General features: G+C 32.6%; 1 protein-coding gene and 2 long non-coding RNA genes across 6 annotated transcripts; 1 reads left to right on the top strand and 2 right to left on the bottom strand.

The window, feature by feature from the left end:
* Window positions 1–102: 102 nt before the first annotated feature.
* RGLG3 (Copine (Calcium-dependent phospholipid-binding protein) family) lies at window positions 103–4,860 on the bottom strand. 4 transcript variants are annotated; one of them, XM_085755547.1, is made up of 12 exons: window positions 4,680–4,860; window positions 3,641–3,935; window positions 3,252–3,336; window positions 3,024–3,164; window positions 2,828–2,941; window positions 2,116–2,213; window positions 1,929–2,008; window positions 1,742–1,847; window positions 1,146–1,273; window positions 925–1,066; window positions 773–829; window positions 103–392 (listed from the first exon to the last, which is right to left on the bottom strand). In XM_085755547.1, exons 2-12 carry the CDS (start codon window positions 3,920–3,922, stop codon window positions 309–311), a joined length of 1,317 nt encoding a protein of 438 aa, XP_085611673.1. In that variant the 5' UTR covers window positions 3,923–3,935; window positions 4,680–4,860; the 3' UTR covers window positions 103–308. The 4 variants fall into 4 exon arrangements, with proteins under 4 accessions (XP_085611673.1, XP_085611674.1, XP_085611671.1 ...); XM_085755548.1 differs by having other exon boundaries at window positions 925–1,063; XM_085755545.1 differs by having other exon boundaries at window positions 1,742–2,008.
* Window positions 4,861–10,304: 5,444 nt separating this feature from the next.
* Window positions 10,305–11,320, top strand: LOC146941726 (uncharacterized). The gene is made up of 2 exons (XR_015032476.1): window positions 10,305–10,653; window positions 10,936–11,320. It is a non-coding gene; the product is annotated as an uncharacterized LOC146941726 (long non-coding RNA).
* Window positions 11,321–12,026: 706 nt separating this feature from the next.
* On the bottom strand, window positions 12,027–13,060 carry LOC146941725 (uncharacterized). The gene is made up of 2 exons (XR_015032475.1): window positions 12,457–13,060; window positions 12,027–12,335 (listed from the first exon to the last, which is right to left on the bottom strand). It is a non-coding gene; the product is annotated as an uncharacterized LOC146941725 (long non-coding RNA).

The following is a 13,060-nucleotide window of genomic DNA, read 5'->3' as shown; positions in this document are numbered from 1 at the left end:
ACACAAACGTGGTGGGTGAAACACATGTACCAACAATTCGCTCTAAAATCAACTTGACTCAAATTTAAGCGAGGTAAGTAGAATTTCAAAATATTTAGCAACTTCAGAGAAAATTTAGGGGTCATTACCTTCATTTTTCCTATATACTTTACTCAATGAACACTTTGTTTAAGGACCACGTTTACACTCAACATTTCTATTCATCTCATTCTTAGTTGAATTGTAAAGAAATGGTGTAATATATACGACTATTTATACATCAATGGGGGCAATACAATGTTATAGAATAAATTTGCAAGAAATCTGACTCAAGTATATAATCTCAAGCGAGTAGTAATTTGCTGCCTGCACATAGGGCATAAAGATAATGTTGCACCACACTCCTTGCAAGTCTACATAAAAAAATAAAAAATAGAGCATATAAGAATAAGAATCAGATCCACTTTTACATGGAGGCCAAACATAAACATTAATGTGCATTTGTTCCTCTGCGTGGTAATTCCACTTGGCGGGTGGTTCTTTCGGTGGTGAAAATAGAGCATATTGTTTTTCCAATGACATTCAAAATGTTCACACGTGTGTGATTTTGATCGAAGGATGCTTGTCGCTAATTTTCTTTTAAAATTTCATTCTTTTTACGGTGGATCAAAATCTATGATCTAAATAGCTTTTCCAAAAAATGGTGCTTAGTGAAATGCAATTACTTTACTATTGCATTTAATTCACGCCTCAAGTTTTACTATTTGCACAAGCATATAATAAACTGACTTACTGTATGACCGCATCCAAAAGCCATGTCCTTCGGATTTGTTAGACAAATGGGGCATACCTTCAATACAAGAATATGTTAATCTCACAGTTCAGTTATCATTTCGAAATGAATCATAGCAGTAGAAAGATACAGGGAGCGACAAGGAAACATACTGGTTCTGCACTGGCTGGAGCTGTTGGTTCAATTGAATCGAAATTTGTTATGCGTGGAGTCACTATGAATGCATTATCGTGATCTATTATTTCCTTAGGTGGTGGGAGAGGTCTTTTATGTTGATAATGAACTGGTTCACTACTGCATAAACGGGATTTGACACTCGGTTATCCTTGAATCTAGTAATACAGAACCATTATATTATTAATCCACAACTTACTTGGCAAGTTGTATATTTTGTGCTGCCCGGTACTGAAATGGAATCTCCATAAGGGCAGCAAGCGCAAATTCTGTTTCCTTCTTGGATGCTTCCGTGTTCTCAGACATGATCTTTGTGAAGTTTACAAACTACAGAAATTATAAAATGGAAAACAGTTGATAATTAATCAATTTCATCATAAAGAAATTCATAATGCTAGAATTAAGATTAATTTTCTAAGATACGGAATGCTGGATGTGTTGCAGACTTGCAGCATATGATTATCACAAAACAGCATGGAATATAAAAATGTTAAATTTGTGAGAAAAAGTTTATCACTTTATCTCAACTACTAACCCACTGTCCTCCATAATCTAACCATAGTATCAGACATTAGGTAAACCCATTTGTAAGGCATCTTACATTTATCAATTTTTTAAGTTAGATCTATGTCTCAACTCTCAACCATGAGAACAGTTTCACAGAACATTTCAAATTAGCTGACGTGATATTGCCTTTGTCATTTATACGACAAATCCTGATCCTTTAATATCTCTCTACAAAGGTGAAAGTTACCATAAACGCAGCAATATCGGATGTTCAAGTGTATTAAATACCTGAAAGTTGTCAAATACGCGCCCAGTAATGTTATCGTCAAAGTGCTTCATCTCGTCCCATGGTCCATCTCCAACTCCAACCAAAATAATTGAGAGAGGATAATGACTGAAAATCATAATTTCTCCACATAAAAGACAAATACCATAAACAACAGCAAAAAAAAAAAATACAGAAAAGTTAATGTACCTTGCAGCAATTATGGAAGTAATGGTTGCTTGTTCTTGTGGACTAAGCTTTCCATGCGGCGTACCAGGATTTCTAGTAACCTGGGGGAAAAGAAAAACATTCTAGAAAAAACAATAGAAAGGCAGGAAAATAAAAAAAGAAAGCACATCATGAAATGGGGAAAAAAATAAATAGATATAAGTATAACCTGTCCATCAGCAATAATGACAAGAACGTGATATTGACCGTTGTTTCGTTCCACAATGTCAATTGCTGCATCAATTACAGGGGCAAATGAAGTTGGCCCTATAACAAAAATGAGGGAGTTGTTATGATTAAATTCAACTTTATTCTGACATTTTAATTCATAACTTCCAATTCAAGTTACCTCACAATTCAAGATATGGCAATTATTTTAAAATCTAGAACATGTAACACAAAATATCAAGAGAAAGTCTGTGGCCATCCTATTATGTACCAACATCCAAACAAAAAGGTTAACTTAGAAGGAGAGCTTTGGCAGACCAAACAATAAGTTGTCAACAAGTGTATAGAGTTAGCATAGCATCAAACAGGTCTAGAACCAGTAGCTTGTTAGAATCCAAGAATCAAATCCTAATATTTATTATTAGGATTAGAATTAGAAAATCATATCAATTAATATGTGTTTATTCTATATGATGTTATAAACAGAAGTGAGTGTAGTCTGATTTAGACACACCTAATCACAAATTCAACATAGCTCAACCTCAATCCTAGGCTCAAAGTTACGTAAAATTTTGAACTCATGATATGCTTAGTGCCGTATACAATAAATTATAATGCAACTGTCTGTCTAGAATAACTATGGTATGCCTATTTGAAAGAAATAAAAAAGTGAAAAATTTGAACTGACAGATGAAGAATGTTGTAAAACAAACCTGACAGTTTCAAATGTGGAATAATCAGTCTATAGCGTGTAAGTACTTCCTCAAAACCATGACAAACTCTATTATCAGGATAAAAGCTGAACACATTCTGATCGTGTGTAGAAGCTACAAAAGTAAATGCATTGAAATCAACAAAAGGGAAAACACAGAATTTCTATAAATTCAGAAGCATCTGCTTGGTACTCACCATCACCAAACCCAAAACATGGTATCAGATTATCTTCATCAAAAGTAGACAGAGTCCGGCCAATTATGGAGATTGCTTGCTCATATGGATTAGGAGCCCTTCCAATATGATGAAGGCTCTTCCGATGGAACGAATACTTACCTATAATTATCACAGTGTGACTTTTCTACATTCATATGATCATATCCATATATGCATATACAATAAGTTCATTTTAAAAGGACTAACCTGTCCACTCATTGCTTTTGGTGAAATCAATACCAAGTATCAAATTTGAAGATTCCAAACCAGCTTCTCTCAAAGCAGAAACAACCTGAAAGTGTCATAAATCTTCTATTATAAGAACAAAGTTTCTATTAGTTAAGTCTAACATGTGAAGGCTAATTAATATTCTTCAAAATAGCTGCATATATACAATCGATGCAGCTTGAAAAGGGGCTACCCCTTTACTGCTAATATGCTCTATAAATCACATAACAAAATAGCTCTATAAATCTTCTATTATAAGAACGAAGTTTCTACTAGTCAAGTCTAACATGTGAAGGCTAATTAATATTGGCTACCCCCTTACTGCTAATATGCTCTATAAATCACATAACAAAATTAACAGTGAAGACCTGATCCAATGAGCTGAAATTGTCGGCTATATATGCTGGTTGCTTGTTATGACGATGGTGAGTATTCACCGAACTTGTAGCATGTGAAGATGATTGATGGTGGTTAGTATTCCCCGAACTTCCGGTATAAGAAGAGGGTTGATCATAGGTAGTGCTATCCAAACTCCCAGTATAAGAAGAAGGTTGATGATAACTATTACTCACTGAACTCCCATCATAATTAGGAGGGTGTTGGTAGTAAAATTCATGTTGAGATTCAGACATTGATTCTGTATTTCCCATATTGCTACTAAGCCTGCTTTCAGTAATATGAAGCAACGGAGGTAAGCACATAAGATTGATTAAAGCGAATTAAAACAAAAACCAAACCACCAGAGGCTAGAAAGTGACAACGCGCGCGGTTCATCGTAAACAAACCGGTTATTCTAGTGTTTCTTGTTTCCATTTACATTGATAAAGTATACTTCAGAAAAGACACTATGGAAGTGTATTTTCAAAATAGGTTAAATAATTTTTAAAATTCTGCAAAAATTCAAAATATTGTTTTAGTACTTCTGGAAATGCATTTTTTCTAGTTAGCTTCCATCTTCTATGTGACAATTATTAATAAGGAAAATTCATAATCAAATGTCATTCCTTCCAGCAACTCACATACAAAGTAAAAAATGAAAAATGTTGTGTGAAAATAAACGAGAGTAAACAATTAAAATATCAAAGCTAATCCAACTGATGGTAAAAAAAGAAGAAAACAAAAATTCAGCAGCATATACCAACCATATTTTGGTGTCATTTACAGAAACTTATGCAAATATTGTTTATCATTGTTATAGTAAATATTTTCCAAAGTCAAACAAACCTATTAGAAACAAGTTTGTTCTAATGATTACCGAGGCAGAACCAAATTATGTGCATAATTCATAACAACTAAAATCACAAATCCAGAAGCAGTTCATCAATAAGTCAATATAAGCAAAAAGAAGCCAAAATCATACCAATAGAATTATTTCAAAAAATAAATAGCTGGATCAAAGTTTTTCACCTTGTTGATTTGATTTGCTTGGTTTTATGATTGATTGAGGTTGTTCTTTTTTTTTTAGGAAGACTTTTTTTACGTGATTTTTTGAGAGATACAGAGAATTTTTTTGATGATTCAGAGACAGAGACTTTGGATTTGAATAGTGTATTATTAGTATTATTAATATTTATTTATTAGTGTATATGTTTGTTAAAACGTGGTGGCATTTATTTATATTACTATATTGATGCGTGCACTGCACTCGTTGAAAAATCGTTGCTTCTCTGTTTCTAGTTTAGGAGAGAGTGCGTTGCGTTATCCATTGTCAAAATTCTTGAATCACCGCTTTTTGTTTTTCTTTTCTTCCAAGCTTTGTTCCATCTTATCTTCTTCTTCTTCTTCTCTTAATACTATTACTTGCACCTCACTTTTTCTTAACCCCTCCGCATCCTGTTGGATTAACTAATCATTGTTTATGGAGGAGTGCAAGAAATCTTCCATTCTATCATGCATTTTACATTTGTTAGAAATCAAACTATTGTATATTATTTATTTATTTAAAGGAAGTGCTATGCAAACTTTTTCTTTCACACATTTTTCAATGTTAACTCTTTTATTTGATGAAATAGCTATATTTTTTTTTTTTTTGGTTTTATACTTTAATTTACAATTTATATAAGTAAAAATATTGTGATTTCTTTCTTATAAAAAAATTCTTCTTATATTTGGCCACCAATAAAAATCTAGCTAACATCGCCGCTGCATACAAAGGAATGAGATCCATATAAATTTCATCAACATGTTAAATGGATAATGTTGAAAAAAATAGTGTTTCTTACACTTCTCTTTATTAAAATCTTCATGTTTTACCTTTTTTCTTCTCTATTAAAAAAAAAACAAACGTTAGTTAGTGTCAATGTGCTTCCTTCAAACGTTCGTATAAAATATATGCAAGGTCCGGGGTTCAAACATCGGGCACCACAAAAAAAAAAACCTTCGTATAAAATAAGTCAACAACAAACAACAAGTAGTATTAAATTAACAATCATTTTATTATTATTATTTTTATTTTATTATTTTATTTTTGTCAAGTTGCCTAGTGGTTAGAATTCACTTTTTCCAAGGCAAATAAGTGGGGTGTCCGAGGTTCAAACTCCGGCCCCTGCATATAACAATGCATGTCCCTGCCAACTGAGCTATGCTCACAAAGACATTATTATTTATTATAAATATTAATAGTTTACACAAAGTTCATTTATATGATCATATTTTATTTAACAAAATATTAATAAAATGATGTTAAATATTTTTTTTTTTATAATAGTTTTAAATACGTCTCTTCTCAAAATTCTCATAAGGCCTAACAAACGATTGGGTCGACCATGAGATAGGGAGTCAAGTTCGTGATGGAAAGCTAATACTTGACATAGAGAAAATTGCTCTTTAAACACTTAATATTTGCTCACACCCACCTCTAACTACCGAAAATACCCCCGATGATAACTAACTATCGTCGTTTTCAAACGGCAGTTAAGCCATTCCAAACCTATCATACACAGAAACGTAAACCGGAACTCTTTTTTGTTAGAAACAGTAATTAATTACCCGAGGCACGTTAGTAATGGAACACGTTGGACTTCAATACTGTGCTTCTGTTGTAGATTAAGCAACAAGAGGTTATTTCTTTACCTGCCAAAAACACATTATTTTTGGACCAAAGAAAATACATGATCATATCAGTAAGATTATAATAGTGATGGGTTGGCCACTGGTAATAAAGGTTTATTGTAGTCAAAGGCCGTTCTTGAAAGTTTTTGGCCACGAACCTTGTTTTTTTTCCAAGGTGTCTCATCACTAACGTACTTTGGCTATGGAGCTTGTACAACATAAGCACAATATTGAAGGATAGTTTTGAGCGGCAATTAAATGTCGTTCAAAAGCAAAATTAACCATTGTTAGTTATTTTTTTTAGTTCGAGGTGCATCTAAACAAATATTAGGTGTCTCAAGAATAATTTTCTAACATAGATGGTCCGATCGAGCTAGCTAGTGAAGCAACTGAACATTGATGGAGTAACCCGCTAAAACAGTAAAAAAGCTGGATCGTCATTTTTTTCATAGGACATTTAGTGAAGAAGTCACGTTATTGTTTTTCTTTTGTAAAAAGGAAGAAAAAGAAGAAGAAGTTACATGAGTTTTTCAATTTTAGCAGGCAAGTGACTCACTTAAAGTGAGCTTTTAATTTTATCAGTTCATTTTAATCCAAGAATTGATAAGTGCTCTCTTATCTCACATAAAAATATATTTCTTACTAGATAAGATGCCTATCTGTACGTATATGTATGAGTTTTAAGGGGATTGGAATGATAGTTTATGAATATTAGCTCCCTATTGTAATATAAGTTATGTACGAAGTAGAAAAATAAATAGTTCACATTGAGTGTCACTGGAAATTAAATTACTCAGTTCACACACTGAGCTATACAATAATTCATATAATTAATGACTTAATGTATAGATTAAAGGACACAATGAGAAGATTAATTTTATAGCTCTGCGGTTCTATCATGATCCTTTTGAGTCGTGTGTGAAAGGATTCATGGTGGGTTGGATAGAAATCGGGCCTATTGGGTAAAATTGTAAATTGACTATTACTTTTTTCACCATGTAAGTTTTTCGCACACTCTATTTCTTTTCTTGAAAATATTCTTTGCTCGAATTCAAAAATACGTACAATTTTTTTGGATTCTATAATCCAAAATGTGCCCAAATTTCAATGTCTTTGTGGATTCAACAAAATTTTATTATACAAAACAATATAAAAGACGATGAGCTTATAATATATCAAAAAATTATTATATATATCATTATATATAAAAAATCATTATGTAGTTGTTAACGATATACATTTCAACTAATCCGCCCCAAGGTCTATGCTAAAATCATCATGTCCAAGGCTTTCTTCCTTTTCAATCTTGACTTCATCTCCATCCTTCTTGTTAGCAGCAACCTTCTCTTTATGGTCAAGGTTTTCAACAAGGTACAAATCCCGATCTTCTATTACCTCATAACCCGCTGCCCAACTTAGTTCATTATAGAAAATCATCTTACCAACATATCTTTCATCCCATGACGTTGCATCTTCTTGACAGTTTTGTCTCCATACTATTAAACCTTCGAATTACACAATCCGAACAAAATGTTTCAAGTCCTGAAGAGATGCAAAATCGAATGAGAAAGGTTTTATAACAACATTAACTTTGCATTCAAATGAAAAGGATGTTGTTGACGCCACTTGATGACTAAATTGCTACTCTAAATTACGTTTTCACTCAAAATGGCGTGTTTTTTGAGGTGTAGGAAGTGTTTGGTGAAAAAGATGGTGAACTTCTGTCTAGTTCTAGGAAAACCCTATATATAGGGAGGTTTCAGATTCCATAATTCAAAATGTTTCCTGCCCTTTACAAACTAGGTTTCCATATCACATAAGTGGCCCAAAACTAACACTTCGGATTATATATTCTGAAATGTTGTAAATTGGTCGGCTTCTACATCACGAATGATATTTTTAAAAGCTCTGGTCAAAATTTGAATGCTTTCCTTCACTTTTTACAATGTTCAAATTCCATGAGCCAAAACACTGTTCAGATTATCGAATCCGAACAAAGGATATTTTGGGGGAAAAAATAGGGTTGTGAGAAACAACTAAGATGAAAAAAGTAATAGTCGTGCATTTTGAATTGAAACAATAGTTTCATTTCGAGCGTATGACTCTAATGAAAAAAACAAATATTGAAAAGGAAAGCAAAGAGTCATTGTAAAAGTCAAAAAGTAAAAGTGGGGTGGGTTTAACATGGACCTTTCACAAATGATTCAATGATGGACATTTACCATTTTTAGTAAAATATAAATTTTATAATGATAAAAAATTGAGAACTAAGAATCGTTTATTAAAACTTACCAAAATTAGAATGGTCCATCGTTGGATTGGGTCCATATTAAACAACTCCATAAAAGTGTAGCAATAAGAGATAAGTACGAGCGAGTGAAGGTTTGTGTATGGCTAGGGGTAAAGTCATCAAATTTGATTTTCCAGTAGCTTTATAGTTTTTACTTTTTATTTTCTTTTGGGCTTCATGCCCTTTGTAGTAGAAAAATAAAGAGGGAAAAAACATAAAAATACTAGGATGTCGCAGTAATATAAAAAGAAGTCATATGAAAAGAAAAAGAAGTAAAAAGACATTAATTTTTTTTTTTTGCTAATACAAATATAGGCTTAAAAATAAGTTTAAGATAAGTAACGGATCAAACTTGAAACCAACACACGTTGGCTCAGTTGGTAAGGAACGGGTCACTTTCTTGCAGAAGGTTGTGTGTTCGATTCCCTCTGCCGATGTGAGGGCAGTGTTGGTGGGTGATCTGTAAGTACCTCTATAAGTGTCCTTTGGGCCCGGAGGCGTGCCCTTTGGGCCCGGAGGCGTGCCCTGACCCTGGTGGTGACCGGAGCCGAACCCACCTAAACTTTTTGTAACCAAAAAAAAAAAAAACTTGAACCTTGCGTTTTTTACGGTGCCGTCTCCCGTGCGCAAGCTCCGTAGGTCTCGTACCTGTGCATGATGTTTACAACCGGGAATTTTTGGATGTTGTACTATGCTTACCTGTTGCTGTGGGTAATATTTATTATACTAATTATATAAATCATTATTGTACATATTTGTTAAAAACAAAAGTACAAGGTCAATTTTGGAATTACATACTTTTATTGTACATATATGTTTTTAGTCCCTACAAAATCATGAGTTTTTAGGTTTAGTCTCTAAAATTTTAATGGTAACTTTAGTCCTCCAAAATATTATAGTTTCTAAAAATAGTCCCTATTTTATTTTATTTTTTTACAAAAAATGGATACTTTTAGTCCTGTAAAATAGCCCCTATAAAATGCAAACATCATAAATTCATGTATTATTTAAATATTCTTAGTTTAATTCAGGTATTGATTCTAAATAAACCAAAATCATAAATCCGATTCTAGAAAAATAATTAGTCTTCTATGTGTATGTTAGTGGGATTTTCATTAAAAGAGAATACATGGGACATATTAAGTTGCTGGGAAATTTTTTCAATTTTTCAACAATGACAAAAACACCTTTTTTAAAAAATTGAATCCAAAATCAATTACATTTATTAAATCAATATATATTTTAAAAAGAATACAATCATAGTGGGTCACTTAAGCTACTAATCTCAGTCATTGAAGATATTCAACTTACATCCAATGGATCACATCGCTTTTGCAACAAAAATAAAAATAAAAATCAAGTCATGCACCGGTAGGAGACCCATGAAGGTCATGCACCGTAGCCTTTGCCGTTTTTTACATATTAGTTATTTTCACCCTTATATAAAAATAAATTTGCACTTGAGCCTCTATATCTCACTTAACAAACAAGTTTATAATACATAGGGGTAGTAATAGGTTTGGCGGAACTAATTTTTGTAAAGTTTAAGGCTGCCCTGCTCAAAATATCAAGGTCAAAGTCTAATTTTTTTTTTTCTTCTTCTTCTTCTTCTAAATTAAGGTCAAAGTTCAACTTGTTACTTCACATTAGTTTATCTTTAGACATGAATATGACCTTTCTTAAAGTCCGGTAAGAACTATTATAATTCTTAAATATTTATTTCATATTAACATTTTTAAATAATAAATATAACATATATATAGGGCATTTCAAATGAGAGGATTTTTTAAATGAGAGGGTGAGAGGATGAAACAGTGGCCATTGGATTAGTTAGATGGTTGTGATTAAAAAAGAGGTTTAATGAGTCACGTGACTCACTTCTCACTTCCTCTCACGCGTTTCTTTCTCAGTTCTCACTCCTCTTTCTCACACAAACTCTGAAACATTTCTCCCCTTTCGTTCTTCCTCATGATGATTCCTACGACGCCGACATTCTTCGACCCATTTTGTTCTTATGGATTTTATCATCTGTTGGAAATTGTATCCTGATTCATACCCTAATTTGATTCACTTTTTCCCAATTTAATTTGATACCTCAATTTTTTATATCTTGTTATGTTTCATTATCTTTTCCAATTTTGATGGCAATGTGAGAAAATTTTGTAAATTCCGTAAATGATTTAGGTTCAATTTTCTATAAGTGCAAATAGCTGATGTGTTTGTCAATTCTGAAGATTTTCTGTATGTTCAAATAGCTGATGTGTTTGTCAATTCTGTAGATCTTGTTCTGTTTGTTAATTCAGCTTTATTGTGTACACACAGATTTTGTAAATTCTGCAGCTGATGTGTTTGTCATCTGAGGTTAAATATGATAAGTTGGTTTTACATCAAAGAATAAGCAAAGTGGGAGAAGAAGGCCAATGGGTTACAGTAAAGCAAAATTTGAGTTTGAAAATTTTTGCCAATTTGAAAGCAGCAAACAATCAAAGTGAACAAGAAATGAATTTCAACTAGAATAGCCATATTGTAGACAGTATTAGAAAAATAGTTTGCAAAAGTGATTGTAATTTCTATTTTAAGTTTATGATGAGTTAATGACTATTGTAGTGTAATCAAATTATATTATATTGTGAAATTTGGGTTGAGTTATTGCTGTCCAAAATTTTGCAGTCGAAAATTATGTATTGTGATATTGGTTTGTTATTGACTTTTAGTATATACCTACTATTGACTAAGATAATCATCCAACTTTGATTCATAAGAAACTAATCCAATTCGTAAGCCATTGGAACTACTTTGTTCCATTTAGGGGAATACATTGTTACATGACAGAAAACTATTTTGTTATTACTTTGTTACATGACAGATAACTACTTTGGCACAAAAATAGGCACAAAAGTTTCAGCTCTTTTTGCTGACAATAACCATTTTGTTAAGAACTGCATAAATGTTAGAACTCATGTCTGTTGTTGCTTATAACAAGGAGGCCGAGCATAATAACAGGAGTGATATTTGGTAGCTTAATTCATTCACCAAATCAAAAATGAGTGTTGATAGCACCAGCACCATAAACAGAGTACTGATAGCACCAAATCAGAACATGAACAAAATAACAAATCTTCAAAACCATAAACATTTGTCTCTCTCCATCTTCCATGTTCCTTCTATGACATTCATCTTGTCTAGCTCTCTCATTCTTCTGCAATCCTTCAAAACCAAAAAACCATAAACATAAACTAAAGTTTTAACTTAGGCTTCAATTAGTTGTCCAACTTTCGGCTTCAATTTGTCATTTACAATTCGGCACTGAATCAATTTCCTAAAAAGTAATATAGCATAGCAATGACGCTTCTGCAGCTGCAGACAGACATTTTTGTCTATCTAGTTCACCATTATCAATGGAACAAACCAAGTAAAAAATAAAATAGTATGTTTTTATTTCATATAGTATATAATTTGCTTTACAATACAAATGTGAATCACATCAATACAAATGTGAATTACATCACAAATACACAAAATAGAAATTACATTTGATGTTGCAAACAAGAATACTCTTAACAGTATCTACAACTATGCCTATTTTAAATGAAATCTCTTGTTTCTTATTCTTCAAGTTCTTCTTATTCTTTGTTTGTTGTCTAGCATATAAATTGCCTTGAGAAGCATCCATGCTTGACCATTTCTCACATTGCCATCATCTTATCCACTGAAAATTGAACCTAAATCCACATGAATTCAAAAAGTAGTTAATAGTTTTTTTGAATGATATTGAATCAGTATAACATAATCAAGCTCAAACAACAATCAAACCTAAGTGATTCACCCAAACAAAAATCAAACCTGGAATCAGTATAACCAAAGTGCCTTTCCAATTTTCCTTCTAAAGTGAACCTAAGTTTTTATTTTTTTAAACAGCATATATCATATAATGCCCACCACAAGAAGTGCTAACAGGCAAGGGTACAAACAGAAGCCAAAACTGGCTGAAAAGAAATAAGGCGCGAGGAGCCACCCACCCAACAACAGAAGAAACAGCAGCTGCACAGATGATACAAAACTAACAAACAGGTTCCCAAATTAAGGTATTGAATTAAATTGGGAAAAGTTAGATCAAATTAGGGTTTGAATAAACAATTTCGAACCTGTTAATAACCGAAATTGAGAAGTGGTTGTGGAGATATCACCGGAATTGAGAAGTGGTTGTGGAGATATCGCCGGAATGGCCGTTTTCGGAGTAAAACGATGACGTTTAAAGAAAGAACGGTGCTGAAACGATGAACAAAACATTCAGAAACAGTGTGAGAAGAGAGAAAGCAAGGCGCGTGAAAAGGGTGAGAAGAGAGGTCATGTGACTCATTAAACCTCCTCTCTTTTAATCACAGCCATCTAACTAATCCAATGGTCATTGTTTCATCCTCCCACCCTCTCATTTAAAAACTCCTCT

This window comes from Medicago sativa, chromosome 3 (assembly GCF_051527215.1).
Source record: "Medicago sativa cultivar Bolivia chromosome 3, Bolivia_mono, whole genome shotgun sequence".
Lineage (NCBI taxonomy): Eukaryota > Viridiplantae > Streptophyta > Magnoliopsida > Fabales > Fabaceae > Medicago > Medicago sativa.
Note: the sequence above shows the minus strand (reverse complement) of the source record. Positions and strands in the feature narration are given on the sequence as shown.

What these genes read in the sequence shown, in the direction of transcription:
- RGLG3 (XM_085755545.1), bottom strand. Translation starts at nt 3,922, where the DNA reads ATGGGAAATACAGAATCAATGTCTGAATCTCAACATGAATTTTACTAC. An exon ending in TCATTATTGCTGATGGACAG is followed by an intron (nt 2,009 to 2,115) that starts GTTATACTTATA and finishes CTTTTCCCCCAG; the next exon opens with GTTACTAGAAATCCTGGTAC. An exon ending in CTCCAGCCAGTGCAGAACCA is followed by an intron (nt 830 to 924) that starts GTATGTTTCCTT and finishes CTTGTATTGAAG; the next exon opens with GTATGCCCCATTTGTCTAAC.